Genomic DNA, 23,252 nt, shown 5'->3' with positions numbered 1-23,252 from the left:
CACTTATGTCCCCAGTCCTCACATTATCCTGTTCTTGGTGATTCTTGACACTGACTCACCCACTCAAGCCAAGAGCTAAGGGGTACTTCTTTGAAGAATGGCAGACAGGGCATTTTCCCAAACACCACACTGGAGGCTGGCAAGGCCTTTTGGCCCAGCAACCTCCATGATCCTCTTTTAGCACACATGTGGCTGTATCGAGAAATCGGAGACAACCATCTGCTTCGTTACCTTTCTTGGACTGTGTATCCCATAGCCCTGGTCTCTTTCTCTACTGGCTTTTCCCAGAGCATCACCCCTTTCTCTGGAGGTAAGAACCCTGACCTGAAGTCCCCTCCTCCTTGGGAAAGTGATAATAACAATAATAACAGTGAGAGGTGATGTTTCTATAGAATTCTCTGTGAAGAAGGCAGAGTAAGCAATTTTTTTATGGAGTAGAAAACTGAGGCCCAAGGAAGGTTAGTGGTTTACCCATAGTCATACAACTAATAAGTGTGCAAGCTAGGATCTCAACTTAGGTGTCCTGACTCTAAGCCCAATGGGACTCATGTTCCATCTTATCCTATGCTTGCCTACCAATGGTAGTATCTTGAATTTCCATATTGGTTTATAGTTTGCAAGATATTTGCCAGCATAGCATCTCAGTGAAGAAGGTCACATAGATATCATTATCTCCATTTTATAGACTGGGTAACTATGGAATGGGATGGATGGAGATAAGATTTTCCCAAGATAAGATCATCTATTGAGTCAATGACTAGACTAGACTAGGACTAGACCAAAAACTCAGGTCTCTTGATTTCTATTCTATTAATCTACTGCACTATTATAGGATATATTGGGGGATGTTGATGAAGGTGATTATGTAGCTTGGGTGGCAAAGTTGGAAGGCTGCAGAAATGGAGGAGGCCTAATGGCAGCAGCCTTTACAGGAGCCCTGGATGTCTTCATAGAAAAAATATGATTTAGAGTCAGAGGACACAGATTCAGATCCTTTTCTCTATGACCTTGGGCAAGTCACTTACTCCTCCAGTCCTCAGTTTCTTCATCTGTGAAATGAGGAGAGCTGGACTACAGAAAACATAGCAATAGAGCTCAAAAGAACATCAAAGACCATCTGTTCCAACCCTTTCATTTTACAGATGAAAAAACTGAGACCTAGAGTGGTCAAATTCTAGAGGTAGGATTTCAATACAGGTCCTCAGATTCCAGAGGCCATACCATATTCCTTCCCTGAAATTATGTGTTGGTTTATGTGTGGATATGGTGGGAGAAGAGTGAATTAGGAAATACCACTCTCAGCCCTCTCAGTTTTTGCCCCAGGCATGTAACTAGTAGATAGAGGATTTTAGTCTTTTTGATTGCTCAATGGACCAATGAAACCACTTACCTGCTTACTTCTCACATTCTCCCTACTGCCAGGCTCTGGACTACCAGAAATGAAGGTCATTTTATCAGGCATAATCCTGGAGGATTACTTGGATATCAAGAACTTTGGGGCCAAAGTAGTGGGCCTCAGTTGTACCCTAGCAACAGGCAGCACTATCTTCCTTGGCAAAGTGGTACGTGTCCCTAGGATAGGAGAGGCAGTGATGGGTGGGCAGAGAACGCTTTCTATATATGCCTCTGGGATAAGAGTGGGACTGCTTGGCATGAAGGGCAAGTTTTCATCTACTCCTTCCTTCCAGGGCCCCTTCACACATCTTACCAGCATGATTGCTGCCTACATGGGAAGGGTGCGCATTTCAGCCCTTGGAGAGTATGAGGTAAGTTCTGGAGCTTTCAGAGGTGCCAATGCTCATCTTCTCTAGGGATTTGACTCTTCTGTAGAAATCCCTCAGGTATGGCTGGAGAGACTGTGAAAGAGGGTAAAAGTAGGACAGTTCAGAGAAACTGCAAGATCGAACTAGTCTGAGCTCCTGTCCAGCCTTGACTTTCTGTGTTCTAAGGGTCCTCCCAGCTCTGACATTCTCCATTTCATGCTCCTTTCTAGATGTAACTTTCTGTATTCTTGGGCCTCTTCCAGCTGTCACATTCTGTGCTCTAAGGATCCACCCCCCCCCAACTCTGACATTCTTTATTCCAAGATCCCTTCCTGATTTGACATTTTGTTCTGCCAGTTTTTATTCTAGGCTGCCCTGACATCTTATATTCTTGGATTTCTTTTACATTCTGTGTTCTAAGATCCCTTACAGCTTTGACATTTTCTCTTCTAACATTCCTCTCAGCCCTGGAATTTTGTGTTCTAAGATTTCTTGCTTCCTGGACATTCAATGTTCTAAAGCTTCTTTTAGTTCTAGGTTTCTATGAGTAGGATGGGGATGATTGGAACTGGGGATGTTTGGAAGCAGGGAAGGGGACAAGACCACCAATGCCTCAGCTCTGCCTTTCTTCTCTCCTGTCCCCCCAGAACAAGATCAAACAGAATGAACTGTTAGTGGCTGCAGCAGCAGTGGGTGTAGCCACTGTCTTCGGGGCACCCTTCAGTGGTGAGACCTAGAACAGAAGAACCCCTTCCTCTCCCCTTCCCTTGGGTTTTCCTTTCCTGTTCTCACTCCCTTCCTCCCAGGTCCTCCCTCTCCAACACCCATGGGCCCCCATTTCTTGGTTTTCCTAGTTCTAGGGTAGAATGAGCACTCAGATTCCCACCTCTACCCTCTTGCCTGGGACCCTGGGAACTGGGTTCTGCTTGAGTCCAGCTAATAGGTACATGCCCACACCTCTGCAGGAGACAAAGTGAAGATGAAGTCCCTTCCCCTGATGGGCTTATAACCTAGTTGGGCAAGCTAAGACAAGACTCAATAAAAGACCACATTAGATCTGAGTTCTAAATTAGCTGGTGTAGACGCTAATCATTGTAGAAATGTAGAATAAATAAGCCCCATTGCTCTTGCTCCTTACAAAGCACTTTCCTCATTTGATGCCCATGGTACTGATGGTGAATAGGATTATTATCCCCATTTTACAGATGAGGAGGTTGAAGCCAGAGTATCTCAGTCTGGCAGTTTAGGACTCAACAACTGACTCTGACTACCTGACTGCCAATATGGCCCTGGGCAAATCATTTCTTCTCTCTGGGCCTCAGTCTCCTCATCTGAAAAATAAAAGGGTTGGTCTTGAGGACCTGTAAGGTACCCTCCTTTTCTAAATCCATGCCCCTATAAGCCTACTACTCATCTGTAATTGCTGTGGTAGTGAGGGGTAGAGCTGGGATTTAATCCCTGGTCCTCTGACTCTTAATGCATAGGAGAAGTGACTTCTCTAAAGTGACACAACTAAATGCAGAGCCAGAGCTAGAGAGCTGACCAGCTTTGGGGTCACAGGAGTGCCAATCCTGGTTCTTCTACTCTTACCATGTCTGGCCTTAGGGAAGCGGCTTCATTTCTCTAGGTCTCAGTTTCCTCATCTGTAGAATGATGGGATTGCATCTGATGACCTTGAAGGTCCCTTCCTTCCAACTCTAAAGCTATGACTTGATCATTTAAACTTGTATTTTCTAACTCTAGGCTCAGGGTCTCTGCTGTACTTCAAAGAGGGTTTAATCAGAGAGGGCTTCCTGGGGAAGGTGGGATTTGCGCCACTCACTCTAGGGTCCTCTTTGCATCTTTGTTGCTCTTTTTGGTCAGGGAGTGGGAAGGAGACTTCCCCTTAGCTGGGAATTCCTACTGGGGTGCATTGGGTAGGATGGGTGCCATGAGCTCCCAGATCCAGTGGAGAGGCTGGTTTGAGCTTCTCATGGCTGGTCCCTCCCTGAACAGGGGTCCTGTTCAGCATCGAGGTCATGTCCTCCCACTTTGCTGTATGGGATTACTGGAGAGGCTTCTTCTCTGCAGTCTGTGGGGCCTTCATGTTCCGTCTCCTGGCTGTCTTCAACAGTGAGCAAGGTGAGCAGAAATTGAGAATCTCCAATAGAGAGACTTTTCTGGGGAAAAGACCCAAGAGCTACATGTTTGGGGCTACTGGGTGTGTTTCTCCTTTACTGTCTTTAGAGTCTTCATCTTCTTTTAACCCTTACTTTCTATCTTAGTAACTAACATTTCTAAGAGCTAGGCAGTTGGGGGTGAAGTGACTTACCTAGGGTCACACAGTTAGGAAGAGTCTGAGAGTTGAACCCAGGTCCTCCTGACTCTGGGCCAGACTTTCTAATGCACTGAGTCACCTAGCTGCCCCAGGGCCTTCTTTAAGCAGGTGGATGAGGGATTTGACTTGTGATGCATGGCCCCAGAGGATAGACCCAGGAGCAATGATTTGGCAGAAGGGACAAAGGAGTCCACAGAGACTTGATGTCAGAAAAAAGGCCAGAACCATTAGGGCTAGCTCCAAGTAGAATGGGGAAGGGAGGTAGTGAGTTCCTCATCTTTGAAGCTTTCCACTCATAAGCTAAGCATAACTGTTTGTTTAGGATATAGTAGAGGGTTTACCTGCTCAGGTATTTAAGCTGATCTTAATGTCCTTAAAAAAACCAACAACAACAGAAAAAACCTTCACTTTCCATCTTAGAATCCATACTAAGTATTGGTTTTAAGGCAAAAGAACCCTAAGGGGTGGGCAATTGGGGTTAAGGGTCTTGCCCCAGTCCTTGAGGGCCAGATTTGAACCTAGGTTTTCCCAGCTCCAAACCTGGCACTCTTCCACTGGGCTCCCTAGATGCCCCCTATATACCGTCTAATGTGTCTTCCAGTTCTGAGTTTCTCTGGAAACAGTGGAATACAAGGCCAACAGGAGTCAAGATGTATGAGGCCTTGAATGTCAGGCTAAAGGGTTTGGGAGACACCATTGCAAGTGCTTGAGAAATAGTGGGATAGAGGCAGGGTCCGGTAAGCCAAAGTCTGCTGGTGACTCCTCTCTACCCCACCTTTCTCCCAGAGACCATTGCTTCCCTCTTCAAGACCAGATTCAGAGTAGATATACCCTTCGACCTACCAGAGATCTTCTTCTTTGTACTGCTTGGGTGAGTAGGTATAAAAAGGGGCAGAGACCCAGAAGGATGAGTGGGCTCTGGGCTGGGCACTGGGGATCCTAACAGTAGGCTGGAGTCATGGCTCCTCTTGGCCTCTCTTTCCAGGTTTGTCTGTGGGATCATGGGCTGTGCCTACCTCTTCTGCCATCGCAAATTTGTGTTGTTTATTCGAGCAAACTGGATTACCAAAAAGCTGCTTGCCACAGAGTAGGAACCATAATAGGGGTTGGGGTTGGCAAGGGGTGGGTATGGAACAGTGGTTTCTGCTAAAACTCTTCCTCAGTTTTGAGCCCCCAGCCCTGATCAGTTCTTATTCAAGGACCTAGCCTAATCAATCAATCAACATGTACTAAGTACCTACTATGTGCCAGGCATTGTCCTAAGTACTGGCTATACAAAGAGAAGAAAAAACTGTCCCTATCCCTCACATTCCAATGGGAGAAAAGGTAGAGAGGGAGGTGGGATCCAGAAAGTGGGGTGGGGTTGGAACTTGCCCAGTTAGTCAGTCAAGAAGCATTTATGGTTGACTGGATGACAAATTTTGTGCTAAGGACCCAGGATACAAAGAAACACAAAAACCAGAATTCTTGCCTTCAGGGAGCTTACATTCAAATTGGTGGGGGGGGGGGGGGAGACAATAACAGGGAAGGTCTAGGTAGAGACCAGGTCTATATTGAGTAGATGGAAGATACTCTTGTGAAGGTAACTCATTAGTACATTGTTGGATGGCCCCTGACTCCCAGAATCTCCTCTCTGGTCCCTGGATAGGGGATAGAATGGGGTGATCCTGGCCACCTTGCTCTCTCTTCCAGCAAACCTCTGTACTCTGCCCTGGTAGCACTGGTGCTGGCCTCCATCACCTACCCACACAGCCTGGGGCGATTCATGGCTTCTAGGGTAAGACGGAAACCAAGCGGCAGAACTAGGTCCTCTGACCCTAACCCTCATGTTCTCCCTCCCCTCATATCTCACCAAGGGCATTATTATAGACATTATTACCAAGAAGTATGATCTAGGCTCTCTCCCCTCAAAGAGCTTACAGTCTAGATGGAGAGATAGGACTCATAGGCACCAATTACACCATATAGTGCATGCTAATTGATGATTGAGGGGAAAAGAAGGAAACAAACATTTATTTATTAAGCTCCTACTATGTGTCAGGCACTTGATAAGCATTTTACAAATATTATCTGAAGGGCAGCCAGATGGCACAGTAGATAGAGCACCAGAACTGAAGTTGGAAAGACCTGGGTTCAAATATGGCCTCAGATACTTCCTACCTGTATGACCCTGGGTAAGTCATTTAACCTCCATGGCCTAGCCCTTACCTCTCTTCTGGCTTAGAACTGATGCCTAGTATTGGTTCTAAGACAGAAGGTAAAATAAATGTTATTTTATTTAATTCTTACAACTTTGTGAAGCAGGTTTCACTATTATCCCCATTTTATAATTGAGGAAACTGAGGCAGACAGAGGTAAAGTGATTTGTCTAGGACCACATAGCTAATAAGTATCGGATTCTGGATTTGAACTCAGGTCTTTCTTTTTTTTTTATTTTAATTTTTAATTTCATACATTGTTCCTTGGTTACAAAAATAATTTTATTTCCCTCCCTCGCCTCCCCCACCCCTCCCATAGCCGATGCACAGTTTGACTGGGTATTGCCTGTGTTCTTGATCAGAACCTCTTTCCATGTTGTTGGTATTTGCAGTAGGGTGTTCATTTGGAGTCTATTTCCCCATTCATATCTCCTTTGACCCATGTCATTAAGCTGTAGTTTTTCTTTAGTGTTTTTACTCCAGTTTTCCCTCTGGATGTGGATAGTGTTTTTTCTCCTGTATCCCACTATGTTGTTCAGGGTCATTGCATTGCCATCAGTAGAGGAGTCCATCACCTTCGATTGTACCACAGTGTCTCAGTCTCTGTGTACAATGTTCTCCTGGTTCTTCTCTTCTCACTCTGCATCACTTCCTGGAGGTCGTTCCAGTTCACATGGAGTTCCTCCAGTTCATTATTCCTTTGAGCACAATAGTATTCCATCACCAACACATACCACAATTTGGTCAGCCATTCCCCAAGTGAAGGGCATCCCCTCGCTTTCCAGTTTTTGGCCACCACCAAGAGCGCAGCTATGAATATTCTTGTACATGTCTTTTTCCCATTATCTCTTTTGGGTACAAACCCATTAGTGGTATGGCTGGGTCAAAGGGAAGACAGTCTTTTAGTGCCCTTTGGGCATAGTTCCAAATTGCCCTCCAGAATGGTTGGATCAATTCACAACTCCACCAGCAGTGCATTAATGTCCTGACTTTGCCACATCCCCTCCAGCATTCATTACTTTCCACTGCTGTCATGTTAGCCAGTCTACTAGGTGTGAGGTGATACCTCAGGAACCCAGGTCTTTCTAACTGATTCTAGGTGTGAGGAGCACAGACAGTGATGGGTACAATAGTTCAGAGGAAGTCAAGATTACTGTAATCAGGGGTCAGTAGAAGTGGCCAGGGAAACCTCTCTGGAGGAGTTTGGAGACCCTGTGAGAGGGAGAGATAAAGAAAGAGAGGAGGGTGCGGGGGAGCAAAGAGGGACGTGTATTTGATTATTATTTTTCCCATTTCCACCCCCAGTTGTCTATGAATTTATACTTGAATTCACTGCTTGACAACCGATCCTGGGCTCTGCTATCCCGGAATTCCTCCCCTGAATGGCCCCAAGAAGTAGATCCCCAAAACCTGTGGTTTGAATGGTACCATCCCCAATTTACCATCTTTGGCACCCTTTGCTTCTTCCTGGCCATGAAGGTAAGTGTCCCCACCTCTGCCCCCTTGACTTCCTTGCCACCTCACTCTAACCTGGTACTTCTGCAACTTTTCCACCCACTTGCTTCCCTGACCACTCAGGGCTACCTTGGTTTACATTGCAGCTGGGCCAGCCTGGGGCAAACTTGGGGAAAGACCTAGGGCTCTGGAGCCAGAGGACATGGGTTAGAAACCCATCTCTGAAAGTGAATTCTTGACCCTGGCCAAGTCATTTCATTGTCTGGGTCTCCTTTCCTCATCTGCACCAGAAGGGGACTGGAGCACATGGCCTCTGGGTTCCTGTCAGCTTTAGATCTCTGCTCTAATGAGCCAAAGCACTATTCAGAGAGATGAGGTGGATGGTCTCCATGTGGGTGTTGGGTCTCTTGGTACTGTTCTTTTCACTACCAGGGCCATGTGGAAAGGAGGACATGACTTGGACAGGCATTCCCTGTCCCTAGCCTCCTCCCTCATGGCACACTTCCCTACCTTCCCTACATCCATTATCCTGCCTGCTTCCAGCCCAAGACCATCCCTCCATTCAGCCCTCTCCCTCCCCCCTCCCCATCTCCTACCTACTGGGCATGCCCCCTAGACTAGCATGCCCTTACCCTGGGGTCCTCACTCTGCCCACAGTTTTGGATGGTGATTCTGGCCACTACAATTCCCATGCCAGCTGGGTACTTCATGCCTGTATTTATCTATGGTGAGTCTGGAGGGCCCAGAGGTGGTTGGTACTGTCTGCTCCTTAACTTGCAAAGCTACTTTCCCCTGTGCCCTTTCTGTGTGGAAGAGGCCTGAAACCTCAAAATGCCCTGAAAAGCCATTCATTCACTCAGCAAACCTTTGCAGAAAATGTCCTGTGGGTTAGAAATAGGGCAGCTTTAAAGGCAAATGTGACTTTAGGTCCTTTAACAGAGGTAGAACATCCAAAATGAGGGAGGTGATAAGTCCCAATGCACTCTGTCCTAGTCAAACCTAGAATATTCTGTTCAATTCTGGGCACCACATTACAGAGAAAATGTCCAAATGGAGAATATCGCAGGGGCAGCTGGGAATCTCAGTGGATAGAGAGTTGGGCTTAGACCTGGGATGTTCTAGTTTAAAATTTGGCTCCAGACACTTCCCAACTGGGTGACCCTGGCTAAATCACTTAGCCCCAGTTGCCTATCCCTTACTACTCTTCTGCCTTGGAGCCAATACACAGCAGTGATTCTAAGATGGAAAAAAAAGAAAAACAGCATGGCACATATCCCGAGGAAGACAACCAGAGTGATGAGGAGATGACCAGAGATGTTGCCATTCTATGACTGGTTGAAAGAACTAGGGATGTTTAACTTAGAGAAAAGAAGGCTCCGGGCATCATGATAACTTCATCAAGTATTTATAGGGCTGTCCTTTGGAAGGAGAAAAACCCATTTCGCTTGGCTCCAGGGGGAGAAATTAAGAACCCAGGGGTAGAGGGTATGTATGGTAGGGAGGACTCCTGTTCTGGCAGAATGTACTAGACACCAGAGTGGAGAGAAATGCTGTGCTTAGAGGCAGGAAATCTTAGCCTCCTGTCTCAGGCACTCAGCTGTATCATCCTGGGCAAGTCACTTAGAATCTCTGGCCTTCATTTTCTATAAACAAGAGGGATGGATTGAATGATCTCTAAGACTCTTTCATCTTTAAAGCTATGATCCAACCTACTTAAATTTAATTAACAGACCTTTTTCCCATCTTTAAAATAAAGGGTGTTGGATTCAGTGTTTCCAAAATCCTTCCAAACTCTTAAAGCTATGAGTTTATATTTCTGTGATTCCAAGGAGTAGAGCTCTGGAGAATTGACTGATCTAGACTATTCTCCTCTGTTTTTTTAAAAATCTTTATTATTTTTTAAATCCCCTCTAGGTTAGAATTGATATTAAGTATTGATTCCAAGGCAGAAGAGTGATAAGGGATAGGCAGTTGGGGTTAAGTGACTGGTCCAGGGTCACACAGCTAAGAAATGTAAGGACAGATTTGAATCTCCTGACCTCAATCCTCTAAGCCACCTAGTTGCCCCTCTATTATTTTATCTTAAGGATGGTTTGGGTACATGCAAAGCTATTGAGGACTCTGGGGCAGTTGGTCAGATCCTGCCTCACTTCTCATCCCTTTCCCAACCTTTGCCAGGGGCTGCCATTGGACGAATTTTTGGTGAGATCCTAGCTACCATCTTCCCAGAGGGTATCAAGACAGATGATGGGGTCATCAATGTCATCATACCTGGTGCATACGCTCTGGCAGGTAAATCTCCCCAAGTGACCCAAGAACATCAGCCAAGCCTGAGCCTTTGGGGGCAGTTTAAGGAGCACCTGGCCATGGTCAGGGATTGGTAAGCAAGCTATAGCATGCTGTGCCAGGCCTCAGAGGCAAAGCAATCTGAACCTGGGACAGGCTCAGCTCAAAGGTCTTCCATGGAAATGGTCTCAAGCCAATCCTGGTGAAGAAAAAAAAGTCCTGTTTCAAAGTGTCCTCCTTTCTCTGGGAGCTTCTCAGCCTCCCTCTGACTTGGGTCTTAGGTCCTGGGTATTGACTCCTCTCTGCTACCCCTTTATAAAGAGAAAAAGAAAACCCTCACCTTCTGTCTTAGGAATAACACCAAGTATGGGTTCCAGGGCAAAAGAATGCTAAGGGCTACGCAATTGGGGTTAAGTGACTTGCCCAGGGTTATGCAGCTAGGAAATGTCTAAGGTTAGATTCAAACCCAGGATTTGAATCCAATCTCTAGGCCAGGTGCTTTATTATTGCTCCCAGTATCAGAAATTCCAAGAAATAGAGAGGAGGTTGAGTTTGGGAATTCTGAATCTGACTCCCAACTTAGCCTGTGGTTTGCTTTCCCACCAACTCCTTGACAGGAGCTGCTGCCTTCTCCGGAAGTGTGACCCAAACCATCTCAACAGCCCTGCTGGCCTTCGAGCTCACAGGCCAATTTGTCCATGTGCTCCCTGTCCTGATGGCTGTGCTCATGGCCAATGCTGTGTCTCAGAATTGTCAGCCCTCCTTTTATGAGAATGCCATCATCATTAAGAAGCTTCCATACTTGCCCCGGGTCCGAGGTCGAAAACTCAAGTGAGTCCTAACCATTGTCAACTGACTGATGGGCTGGGAGGAAGGTCCAAGACTCCCTCACAGCTGGGCTTGTTCCAGCAAAAGCCCTGGAGTAGAGTCTAAGGACCTGAGCCCAGGCCCCATCTCTGCCACTGACCATCTGCGTAACTTAGAGCAAGTCTTTCCTCTCCTCCTCAGTGTCCTTACCTATAAAATGAGTTTGTTGGATTAGAGAATCTCTAAAATCTTGTCTAGCTCTAGAACCATTATCCTACAATTCTGTTGGCTCTAATATGCTACCTTCTTTTTAAATTAAAAAAATGATTGCCATGCAAAACAGATTTTCATATTGGTCGTTGTTGTAAGAGCACACTCTAACATAACCCAAAATAAAACCACAAATACACTGAAATGAAAGATGACTCCAACAGTTTTTTCTCTGGCAATGGAGAAGCATTCCCCTTCATTAGTCTTCCAGGATTGTCCCAGATCAGTGCATGACTGAGAATAGCCAAGTTTTCACAGATAATCATTGTCCAATATTGCTGTTACTGTCTACAATGTTCTTCCAGTTCTGCTTATTTCACTTTGCATCAGCTCTTTCAGATCTTTCCAAATTTTTCTGAAATCTTGCTTATCATTTCTTATAGCACAATAGTATTCCATCACCAACATATACATGAACCACAGTTTGTTCACCTATTCCCCAATTGATGGATATTCCCTCAATTTCCAATTCTTTTCTACCATGAAAAGAGCAGCTATCAATATTTTTGTACAAGTAGGTCCTTTCCCTCTTTTTAATGATCTCTTTGGGATAGAGACCCATAGTGATATCATGGGATCAAAGGGTATGCACAGTTTTATAGCCCTTTGGGTATCAAATTTCCCTCTAGAATGGTTGGATCAGTTCACAATTCCATCAACAAGGCATTAGTATCCCAATTTTGCCACATCCTCTCCAATACCACTTTCCTTTACTGCAATATTGGCCAATATGATAGGTGTGAGCCTCGTGCAAATATCAATAATATGGAAATGAGTCTTTTTTTAACATTATTTTATTTGGTCATTTCCAAACATTATTCATTGGAAACAAGGATCATTTTCTTTTCCTCCCCCCTGGAAATGAGTCTTGATCAATGACACATGTAAAACTCAGTGGAATTGCGCATCAGCTACAGGAGGAGGTTGGAGGGAGGAGGGGGAAAGAACATCAATCTTGTAACCATGGAACAGTATTCTAAATTAATTAATTAAATAAAAATTTCCAAAACTTGAAAAAAAATTTAAAAATATGATAGGTGTGAGGTAGTACCTCAGCATTATTTTAATTTGCATTTCTCTAATCAAGAGTTATTTAGAACATTTTCATATGATTATTGATGCTTTGATTTCTTCATCAAAAATGCTTGTTCATATCCTCTGACCATTTGTCAAATGGGGAATAACTTGTATTCTTATAAATTTGACTTAGTTCTCTAAAATTTTGAGAAATGAGACCTTTTGCAAAGAAATTTGTAAGCAAAATTTTCCCTCCATGTTTGTTGTTTCTCTTCTAATCTTGGTTACATTAGTTTTGTTTGTACAAAAGCTTTTTCATTTAGTACAATCTAAATTATTCATTTTATATCTTATAATACTCTCTATCTCTTGTTTGGTCATAAATTCTTCCTTTCTCCAAATATCTGCCAGGTAAACTATTCTATGTTCCCATAATTTAGTTATGGAATCACTATTTCTAAATTCATTTTGACCTTATCTTGGTATAGGGTATGAGATATTGGTCTGTACCTAGCTTCTGCCTTTTTGTTTTCCAATTTTCCCAATAGTTTTTATTAAATAGTGAGTTCTAACAAAAGCTGAGATCTTTGAGTTTATCAAACACTAAGTTGCTAAGGTTATTTACACTTGTATATTGTATATCTAATCTACTCCATTCTTTTGCCATTCTATTTCTTAGTACCAGATTGTTTTGATGATTGTTACAGTTTGAAGTCTGGTACTGCTAGGCCACCTTTTTTCACATTTTTATCATTATTTCCATTGATATTCTTGACCTTTTGTTCTTCCTAATGAACTTTGTTATTTTTTCCCTAGTTCTGTAAAATAACTATTTGGTAGTTTGATTGCTGTAAGGGGGTAATCTGTGGATTCTTTTAATGTCTATTTTGCCTTCTTGTTCAAGAATATCAGAGTAGTTTTCTTGGATAATTTCTTTTAATATGTTTTCTAGGCTTTTTTTGAGGTTGTTCTAGGTTTTCAGATTATCCAATAATTTTCAGTGTCTCTACTGGATCTGTTTTCCAGGTCACTTGTATTTTCTTTTCTTTTCATTTCATTTCTTTTTATTTCTTTTCTCTGTGTTTCTTTATTTCTTTGTTTCTTTTTCTTTTTTATTTAATAGTCCTCTTACTTTTAATTTTATTAATTTCTCCTTTAATTTTTAGGATTTCCAATTTAGTCTTTAATTGAGGATTTTTAATTTGTTCTTTTTCTAGTTTTTTTAGTTGCATGCCCAATTCACTGATCTGCATTTTTCTCTATTTTATTGATGTAAGCATTTAGAGATGTAAATTTTCTCCCAAGTACTGCTTTGGCTGTATCACATAAATTTGATATGTTGTCTCCTCCTTGTTGTTCTCATTAATAAAATTATTGATTGTTTCTGTAATTTGTTCTTTGAATTGCCCCCTTTTTAGCATTCAATTATTTAGTTTTCAGTTAATTTTTTATGTTTCTTTCCATGGAGCTTTATTGATTATAATTTTTATTGGGTTATGATATGAAAAGGATTAATTTATTATTTTTGCTTTTCTACATTTGGTTACAGTGTTGGCAAACCTTTTAGCTTCAATATGCCTATGAGCTCCCCACATTACCCCAGATTGGGGTGGGGGGAGGAAGTGCTCTCATTGGGCTACTGAGTGGAGGGGCAGGGCATGTGAAAAATGTCTTCAGGCACTATGGAGAGGGGCAATGGAGTAGCCTCCTCTAGCATGCCAGGGCATGTGTGCCACCTCTTTGCCAATACAGCCCTAATGCATGATCAATTTTTGTGTAGGAGACATGTCCTGCTGAAAAGAAGATATACTCTTTTCTATTCCCATTCTCTCCAGAGATCTATTAGTTCTATTTTCCCAAGATTTAATTCACTTTCTTTCCTTCTTTCTTGTTTTTTTATTTGATTTATATTGTTCTGAAAAGGGGAAGCTGAGGTCCCCCACATTGTATAGTTTTACTGTCTATTTCTTCCTGAAGTTAATTTAATTTCTCCTTTAAAAATTTAGAAGTTATATCATTTGTTGCATATATATTTAGTAATAACATTTCTTCATTGTTTATAGTACCTTTTAGCAAGATGTCATTTCCTTCCTTATCTCTTTTAATCAGATCTATTTATGCTTTAGCTTTGTCTGAGATCATGATTACTACTTCTTTTCTTTCTTTAGATAATGCACAATAAATTCTTTCTAACTCCTTATCTTTACCCTGTCTGTGTCATTCTGTCAAATATGTTTCTTGTAAATATCATATAGTAGGATTCTGGTTTTTAATCTACTCTACTATCTGCCTTTGTTTTATAGGTGAGTTCATCCCATTCACATTCACAGTTATGATTATCAACTGCGTATTCCTCTCCATCTTATTTCCCCCTTTTAATCCAGTTCTTTTTTCTTTCACTCTGTCCCTCCTCACCAGTGTTTTGCTTTTTATCAACCCCCCCACTTCCCTCTTCCTTCTATTACCACAATCCCCTTCCACTCTTGTCTTAGTCTCCTCCTACTTCTCTATAGTATAAGAAAGGATTCTCTACCCCAATGAGTATGGTTGTTATTCCCTCTCTGAGACAGTTATGATGAGAGTGAGGTTTAAGCATTGTCCATCACCACCCTCATCCTCCCCTTCACTCTAATAGTTTTTCATTTTTCTTTAGGTGAGATAATTTATGCCATTCCATCTCTCCCTTCCCCTTTCTCTCAGTATAAACCTCTTTTTCATTCTTTGATTATTTTTGCATATCATGTCACCCTAATCACCTTACTTCTACACCTTCTGTCTATTTATACTCCTTCTAACTGCTCTACCACTGATAAATTTTTAAAGAATTATAAGTATCTTCTTTCCATGCAGAAATACATACAGTTTGAACTTACTGAGTCCTTTAAATTTTCTCTTTCTAATTTACCCTTTTAGGCTTCTCTTGGGTCTTGTGTTTAGACATCAAGTTTTCTGTTTAGGTCTGGTCTTTTCATCAAGAATGCTTGGAAGTCTTCTATTTTTATTGAATGACCATGTCACCCCTGAAAGAAAATACTCAGTTTTGCTGGATAGGTGATTCTGGGATGTAAACCTAAATTTTTCACTTTTCAGAATATCATATTCCACATCTTCCAATCCTTTAATGTGGTGGCTGCTAAGTCCTATCTAATCCTGACTGGAGTTGCATCATATTTGAGTTGTTTCTTTATGACTGCTTGTAGTATTTTCTCTTTGGCTTAGGAACTCTTGATTTTAGCTATAATACTCCTGGTAGTTGTCATTTGGAGATTTCTTTCTGGAGGAGATCTGTAGATTCTTTCAGTTTCTATTTTACTCTCTTGTTCAAGATTATTAGAACAGTTTCCTTTGATAATTTCTTGAATTATGATGTCCAGTTTTTTTTCTTGATCATGGCTTTCAGGTAGTCCAATAATTCTTTTTTTTTTTTTTAAACCCTTATCTTCCGTCTTGGAGTCAATATTGTATATTGGCTCCAAGGCAGAAGAGTGGTAAGGGCTAGGCAATGGGGGTCAAGTGACTTGCCCAGGGTCACACAACTGGGAAGTGTCTGAGGCCAGATTTGAACCTAGGACCTCCCATCTCTAGGCCTAGCTCTCAATCCACTGAGCCACCCAGCTGCCCCTCCAATAATTCTTAAATTGTTTCTTCTGGATTTATTTTCTATGTCAGATGTTTTTCAATGAGATATTTCATATTTTCTTCTATATTTTTATTCTTTTGAACTCGTCCATAATCTGAAACCAATTCATATTTTTTGCATGTGTTTGCTTTGCTTTCACTGTCCCCTCCTGTGTCTGTGCCTTGCTCTTTGTCACCATAAAATTTTTCTATGGTTAGGATTTTTTTCTTCATTTTTACCAGACTTTTTCTTGACTTTCACTTTTATTTTAAAGGTAGGCTCTTTTCTCATGGAGGAAAGGGTACTCTCTGAAACTTATTTCTTCCTTGATGCTACCCTTAATCTTATTTCTAGATTTTTACAAGTTTCAGTTCTTCCAAGGAGGTATAATGTCCTGTGGGTTGGGAGCTCTGAAAGCCATTCTCATTGCTGATTCAATCACACCCTGAGACTGCTGATGGCTTGTAGTGCTCAGAGCTCTGTGAGTTACCCTGTGCTGGGACTCAAAGCCTAGCCTCAACCTTTAGTGAGGGATTTTGGCCTCACTCTGACTTGATCATGTCAGGCACATTGTGGACTGCCTTGCCCTGAGGCTCCACCTTGGGCTTTGGTAAAAGCCTGATAAGTGGGCTCCTACAGGCTATGACCCTGGAGACTGTCTTTGCTGGGGATCAGGGCTAGCTCTGAGTTTATACCAACACAGAGTGCTGCACAATTTGCCTCAAACTGTAACTCAGGTCCTCACTATAGTCTTGAGCTGGGGCTCCTGGCCTTGCTCTGCCTTACATAGATAAGACACAAAGCATAGCCTCCCTCACACTGGAATTCCTGACCTTAATGCAGGCTTGCTTGGAATGTTACATGCTGTGCATTGGGTTGCACTGCTGTGGACTTAGGAAGGGACTCAGGGTCTAGATGTTGGCTTGGTCCAAGTTCTGAACCTGGAACAATAAAGGTAGGGTGGGGGTGGGGCTTGCTGTTGGCTTTCCCTTTATTCCTTGTTGTAGCCTTCTTCTGCATGTGCTCCCCTCTCATCCAGTGAACCAGATGTTCTTTGCCTACCTTTCAAGTTGTTCTCTTCATGAAAGTTATTGGTTCTTTCACTCCAATATTTGTGTTATGGCATTACTTTAAGTTTTATTGGAAAGAATTCTCATGGTGGTTCAAGCTTTCCCTGCTTCTAGTCCACCATCTTGGCTCCACCTCAATAGTCTATCTTCTAAGGGCTTCCCTATCTCTGATACTCTGTGTTCAAAGGTCCGCCCCCCAGCTCTGACAGTCTGTTCTAAATGCTCTTCCAGTTTTAATCATCCTGACACAGCTCTGGTGATCCCTACATCTTCCATCTTTGGCCTATACCAAAGGAAGTCTTTTTCCTCTATGGACATGGTATCCTCCTCTCCCAGATTCCAATGGCCACAAAAAGATTGTATTTCTGTCTAGAGGGTCAGTCCTTGCTATTTCCCTGACTGGTTCTCCTTTGCCCTCAGTTCTGACCAGGTGACTGCTGAACTTTTCATGAACCCAAATATCACCACTCTGGCCAAAGACTCCACCTTGGATGAGGTAGTCAAGACCGTGACCTCTACAGGAGCTGTTGAGTACCCACTGGTGGAGAGTGAAGGTGATCTGTGGGAGGGAGAGGGTGGGTAGGGTACTCTCTTTATTTTCCCTCTATTCCCCTACCCTGGAGGAGAGCATGTTGGGGATGGAAGGAGGAGAGACCTTTATTAGGTGCCTATTGTATACAAGGCACCATGGTAACATCAGGCTACCAGGATAGATACAGCACTGAATTTGCTCATGAGGAGAGAAGGATAAATACACACATAACTAGGATATAAGGAGAGTGAAATTAAGAGGTCCAAATATTATAGTAAGTTTTGTCAGAGGACCTGAATTCAAATCTCACCTGGAGATGCCAAATACATTGGTGACTTCATTGAGTCATTTAAGCTTCCATTTCTTCCTCTGTGAAAAGGAGTGAGACTTGATGGCTTCCTACCTCTGCATCTATGAGCCTATGGTTCTAAATCACTAAAACTTCTTGGGCCTCAGATTCCTCCTTTATAAAATTAGGAGGTATTAAATTAGGTGACTTCTGGGGACCATTTTTGTCTCTATATCTACAATGACTGGTGTTATGACCCTTTGGGCTTAATTATGTAATAAGGAATTTGAAGAGGGAGAAATTACCTTTCTCCTGGTAGAGAAGAAGGCTAGTCAGGGAAGCCTTCATGGAGGAGTCCCTGGTACCTGATTTGACTCCTGAAAGAAGGGAAGCATTTCCACAGATGGAGATGGGAACTTCATTCCAGTGTGGTCATGGCCTAGCCCAGATTAGCCTTACTCTTCCTCATCTCTGAGGGCAATGGCAGGTAGGAGCAATGGGTAGTATCAGAATTTATTTTTCATATCTTGTATTATTTCTATATCATAGTCCTGGATCAAAAAGTCCCCAAATCAGTTCCTGTATATTAGGGAGAATTTCTGAGTCTGTAGATTTTTGAATTATCTTTGTTTTGAGAATTGTGGTCTTTTTGCAAACTCTGGCTAACAGGAAAGTTCTACAATGATACTTTTCTGGTGTGAGTGCAAAATCTCACCTATCATATTGGGGAAGGGCTGAGGGCCTGACAGACCATCTTTGAATTATCTGATTGTCAATTAGAGATGTTTGGGGATGTTCAAGGGAGAAGATAAAAAATTAGCTCCCTAAAATTTAGCACATAGATACCTGAGCCAGGAGCTTCTGTTTATCTTATGATGGTCAAGAGAGTGATTTGAAAACAATTAGGATGTCTTGCCCAGTTTCTGAATGATGAAGAACTAATCTGAGGCCAAGGAAAGATGAATAACTTGACCAGATTTTCACAGGTTGAGATACAAGGGACAGAATCAGGATTTGAAAACAGATTCATAGCACCAAATTCAACATTTGTTTCACTGTTCCATTCTCTCTCTTCAATAGCTAACATTTTATGTTCTACTTCCAGGTTTACAGAGGACTAGAAAGAATATTTGAACAGTGGGCTGAGGGACAGATTAGAAAGGGGATAGATGGGAGGCAGGAAAGTCAATTAAAGAGGTTCTGGTGAATTCTATTCCAGTTGTGTGCCTATGGAAAATCCACATATCTCTCAGTTTTTCATTTACCATTAGATGGACATTCATCCAGTTTGTTTCATTTACCATTAGATGAGATTGGACTAGATCAAAGGTAGCAAGCACTAAACATTACTGTCCAGGACCAAATTAGATTCAAATGTGCTAGGAAAATATCCAACAAAACAAAAACGCAATAGAATGCACATGATGTAAATATGTGCGTTTCTAAGTCAAGATGTATCTTCAGGGATCTTTATGTGTCAAGGCCTCCATTTCTATTTGAGTTTGACATAAGTGGACTAGATGATCACAAGCTCCTTTCTGGCTCTGATATTCTATAATTCAAAACCAGGGCTAGTAAGGCTGGTAAGAACCTGAAAGGAAAGCATGCTGGGTCTTTCCACAAACGTCCCCTCCCCTTAATTCTCTATCTCCCTTCTTAATGGACTATCCTATCTCCTCCTACTGCCTAACAGCTCCGGTGGTTCTCCTGACACATCGCTTTGACTTGTTCTTCCACTCAGTTTCATTGACAATTAACCCCAACCCAATGCTCCTCTCTCCTCCACCCCTTTCTCTTTCCTGCTCCAGAATCCCAGCTCTTGGTGGGCATAATACATAAGGCCCAACTGTTGCCCTTCCTCCAAGCAGAGCCAGCTATCCAAGGACCCAAACACCAGGTAGGTGAAAGTGCTGGAGGCAATACGCAAGGTGGCAAGACTCAATGCTACCCAAGGTGGGGATGGTGGGAGAACATATCTAAGTTAGGCTTCCAATGGAGGAAGTAAAATGTGGAGAGAAAAGACTGAGACCAGGGTGGGGCTTGAGGGCCTGGGCTGGCAGACTCCAGAAGGTGTGGAGGGAAGGATGGACTGAGATATGGAGGAGCAGGGGACCTCCCCACCATCCCTAACTTGCAACCTGTCCAAAAGTTCCACTATGGGTAGGGCAGTGTGGCATAATATACCCAGAGCTCTCAGTGGAGTCAGGAAGACTTGGATTTGAATCCAACTTCTGAGAAAATATGGATTATGTGACTGGGCAAGTCATGATCTCTTCATTGCCTAGATTGACTATAAGTTGCAAAGAATGTATAAGCTCTGCATTCTCTATGAGGATCTACTAGATGATGAAATCACAGGGAAAGAAAGAAAGAGAGAGAGAGAGAGAGAGAGAGAGGGAGAGAGAGGGAGGGAGGGAGGGAGGGAGGGAAGGAAGGAAGGAAGGAAGGAAGGAAGGAAGAGAGAGAAAGAGAGGGAGGGAGGGAGGGAGGAAAAGAAAGAATGAGAGGAAGGAAGGAAGAAAGAGAGGGAGGAATGGAGGGAGGGAGGGAGAGAAGGAGGGAGGAAACAAAGGAGGAAGGAAAGGAGAGAGGGAGGGAAGAAGGAAGAGAAAGAAAGAGGGAGGGAGGGAGGAAAGGAAGGATGGAGGGAGGAAACTCTATCATGTCCTTTCTATCTAGTTTAGTCTGATTGTGGGTGGGGTGAGTAGGGCATTTTGGCTGCTGCTCCCTCACCACCCATTTCCCCACCCTGCCAGTGGCATCTCCATGAGGTCCTGGCTGGGGGTTGCCCTGTCGAGCCTGTGACCCTCCAGCTGTCACCCCAGACCTCTCTATACCAGGTAAGTAAATGGACATGTGGTAGGGGTAACCAAGAGAGCAGTGTGATAGGAGGAAGGTGCTTTCTGATGAGGGTCAGAACTAATTGAAGGTGTGTGTATCTAGAGTCTCAAGAGAACCTGGATTCAGGAGCAGTCTCTTCCTTAGCTGTGTGACCCTGGGAAAGTCATTTAACACTTTTTGCCTCAGTTTCCTCAGCTGTAAATTGGGAATAATAGTATCTACCTCCATGAATTTTTGTAAAGATCAGATAAGAGGACTATAAAGCATATAGCACAGTGCCTGGCATATAGTACCTCCACCTCCCTCTCCCCTGGAGAGATTGTTATCTACTGGCTACTATCTTATAACTCCATATTTACATGTTGTCTCCCCATTAGAGAGTGAGGACCTCAAGGGCAGGGAAGGTGTTTCCCTTTCTTTGTACCCACAGTGTTTTGCATAGCATCTGGCACACAGTAGGTACTCAATAAATGCTTGCTGGCATGGAGTCAAGGACCTGTCCTAGGTCAGAAGTAAGGACCTCCTCACGTTTGTACACTTTAGTCTTTGGGCAAGTCATCTCAGCTTTCTGGCTCTCTTTCCACCTCTGTAAAATTGGGGGGGGGGGGGCAGGTTGGGCTAGACATTCTTCTAAGGTCCCTTTCCTCTCTCTACCCTGGGTCCAATTCCCAGCCTCCCAATTGCCTACATCTGGGATGGTTCTTATGCGGGAGCAGGTTGCCCTCTGGTGGCCAGTTTGGGAACTATAGGATAATGTCTCATTCCTTCACCCCTATCCTCAACTCTTCAAGCTGGGGAAATCAAGGAACAGTGTGAATGAGCGACTTGTTCAAGGGGCCCTAAGAGTCCTTTCTCTTATAGTTGTTCAGCTCTCCCATGGGGCTTTGCTAGACTCGTCCTTCCAGGATCCCTGCCATCTCCCACCCTGTGCAATATTGAACTTCTCTCTCTTCCCTCAGGTCCACCACCTTTTTGAAATCTTGAAAATGGAGAGGATTTTGGTGACATCAATGGGTCGAGTTGTGGGTTTCATCTCCTGGGTGGAGGTACCAGGGAAGGGGAAGGGAGGAACTAGACAGAAGACAGTGGACAGTGATTTGAAGGAACTAGAGTGGGTCAGTTCAAGGGACAGCTCAGGTCTCAGGGGTTCCCAGGAAGAATTCAATTCCAAGATTTGGTTCTAGGTCCCAGGCCAAGTTAAGAGAAAAAAAGAAGTTGGGGACAGAGAGGCGCCATTATTTGGTCTTTGGGTAATGTCCTCCATCCCCAAACACCGCATACCAATCTTCTTCTCTTCTCCTCTAGCTGAAGAAGGCCATTGCTGAGCTGGCAAACCCCCCAGCTCCTAAATAAGGTGGCATGGTGGAGGAGAAAGGTGTGGAGTTCCCCAGCACCATCCTGTTGTCTTGATCAAAGATCTATGTTATTGCTTCTACTACCACCCCCTATGTTGTTCCCAATAGCCCCTGGGCTCATCATAGCACACTCAGTTCCCTGACACGAGCCCCATCCCTAGCCTAGTCCCATCTCCACTGGGTCATAGGATCTAGAGTTGCTAAAGCCCTCAGAGGTGATCTCACCCATTTTAGTAGGCTGTAAGCTCCTTAAGAGTAGAATCATTTTCTCTTTTGTTTGTAGAGTCCCTGTTTCTAGCACTATGCTTTGTACATGCCTAATAAATTCTTGATGAATTAAATGGAACACCCTTATTGTCCAAATTTGTGAAACTGAAATTAAGTCATTTGACCAGAGTCATGCAAGGTGGGAGGTAGCAGAGACCAAGATTTGAATCTAGATCCCCTGACTTCTTTTCACCCTATCACAATCACCCTGCTCCCTCTGCAGCTTTAGCAAATGCTTTTTTGTTTTCTTGCTAGAGCTGATACTGTCTCATTCCACTAGCTGCACTGGTCCCTCCAGGATAGGACATGTTCTAGAGCAGTGATGGGGAACTCTTTAGAGCCTGAGTACCCAAACTGTACCCTCACACAGCACATGAGTGGCTCCCTTACCCCAGGCAGGGGAGGAAGGAAGTACTCCCATTAGGCTACTGGATACAGGGCAGTGATGAGAGAAATGTCTTCAGGTGCATGTGGAGAAGGGGAGGGGAGCAGCCACCTCTGGCACATGTGCCATAGGTTTACCAACATGGTTCAAGGGAGGACTCCAGGATACTTGGAGTCAGAACCAAGAGCCTCTGTCCATTGTATACTTCTGGCACTGTCACCAGGGAGAGGAGCCAAAGGTGAGGCTCAGCAGCTTGTGCCTCCTTACCTACCTTGTAAAAAAGACCAGTCCTAGGGGGCAGCTAGTTGGCTCAGTAGAGTGATATCTAGGCCTGGAGATAAGAGGTCCTGGGTTCAAATTTAGCCTCAGACACTTCCCAGCTGGGTGACCCTGGACAAGTCACTTAACCCCCATTGCCTAGTCCTTATCATTCTTCTGCCTTGGGATCAATCCACAGTATTGATTCTAAGGTGGAAGGCAAGGGTTAAAAAATAATAAATAATAATAATAAAGTCTTTCCTCACCCCTCACACACCCAACTGCCCTCCCCCAAGTTCTGTGGCTAAGGAAAATGAAGCTGAAATTCTGGGTTCCTAGCTTCCTTCATATAGATTTCTGGCCTTGGCAGATGGAACCTTATTTATTCTCTTTCTCAGCATAAGGGTTGTCCTCAGGTATTAGGAAGTCTTTGCCCCCTATCCTGCTGCTGGTCCCACCTGGCAACACTAAAATGGAGCTAAGAAGGTCAGTGTCCTTACACAAGGAAATAAAGCCTCAGCTG

The 23,252-nt window shown here is 43.5% G+C and overlaps 1 protein-coding gene across 7 annotated transcripts in view; it reads left to right on the top strand.

Annotated features, from left to right (window-relative positions):
- Window positions 1-22,165, top strand: part of CLCNKB (chloride voltage-gated channel Kb) — a 30,037-nt gene extending 7,872 nt beyond the window's left edge. For 4 of the 7 annotated variants that reach the window (XM_056795728.1, XM_056795723.1, XM_056795725.1 and 1 more), the window contains 16 exons: window positions 182-310; window positions 1,423-1,562; window positions 1,689-1,766; window positions 2,411-2,489; window positions 3,759-3,884; window positions 4,867-4,951; window positions 5,066-5,167; window positions 5,773-5,857; window positions 7,584-7,757; window positions 8,391-8,460; window positions 9,912-10,025; window positions 10,637-10,850; window positions 17,223-17,356; window positions 19,432-19,520; window positions 20,380-20,463; window positions 21,424-21,763. In XM_056795728.1, the coding sequence (XP_056651706.1) occupies window positions 182-310; window positions 1,423-1,562; window positions 1,689-1,766; window positions 2,411-2,489; window positions 3,759-3,884; window positions 4,867-4,951; window positions 5,066-5,167; window positions 5,773-5,857; window positions 7,584-7,757; window positions 8,391-8,460; window positions 9,912-10,025; window positions 10,637-10,850; window positions 17,223-17,356; window positions 19,432-19,520; window positions 20,380-20,463; window positions 21,424-21,648 (1,928 nt within the window). In that variant the 3' untranslated portion in view covers window positions 21,649-21,763. The other 3 variants (XM_056795726.1, XM_056795729.1, XM_056795727.1) reach the window with 3 other exon arrangements.
- The last annotated feature ends 1,087 nt before the right edge of the window (window positions 22,166-23,252 follow it).

Source organism: Monodelphis domestica, chromosome 4, assembly GCF_027887165.1.
Source record: "Monodelphis domestica isolate mMonDom1 chromosome 4, mMonDom1.pri, whole genome shotgun sequence".
In the NCBI taxonomy this organism is placed as follows: domain Eukaryota; kingdom Metazoa; phylum Chordata; class Mammalia; order Didelphimorphia; family Didelphidae; genus Monodelphis; species Monodelphis domestica.
The sequence above is the reverse complement of the archived record's forward strand: the minus strand, read 5'-3'. Positions and strand labels throughout refer to the sequence as shown.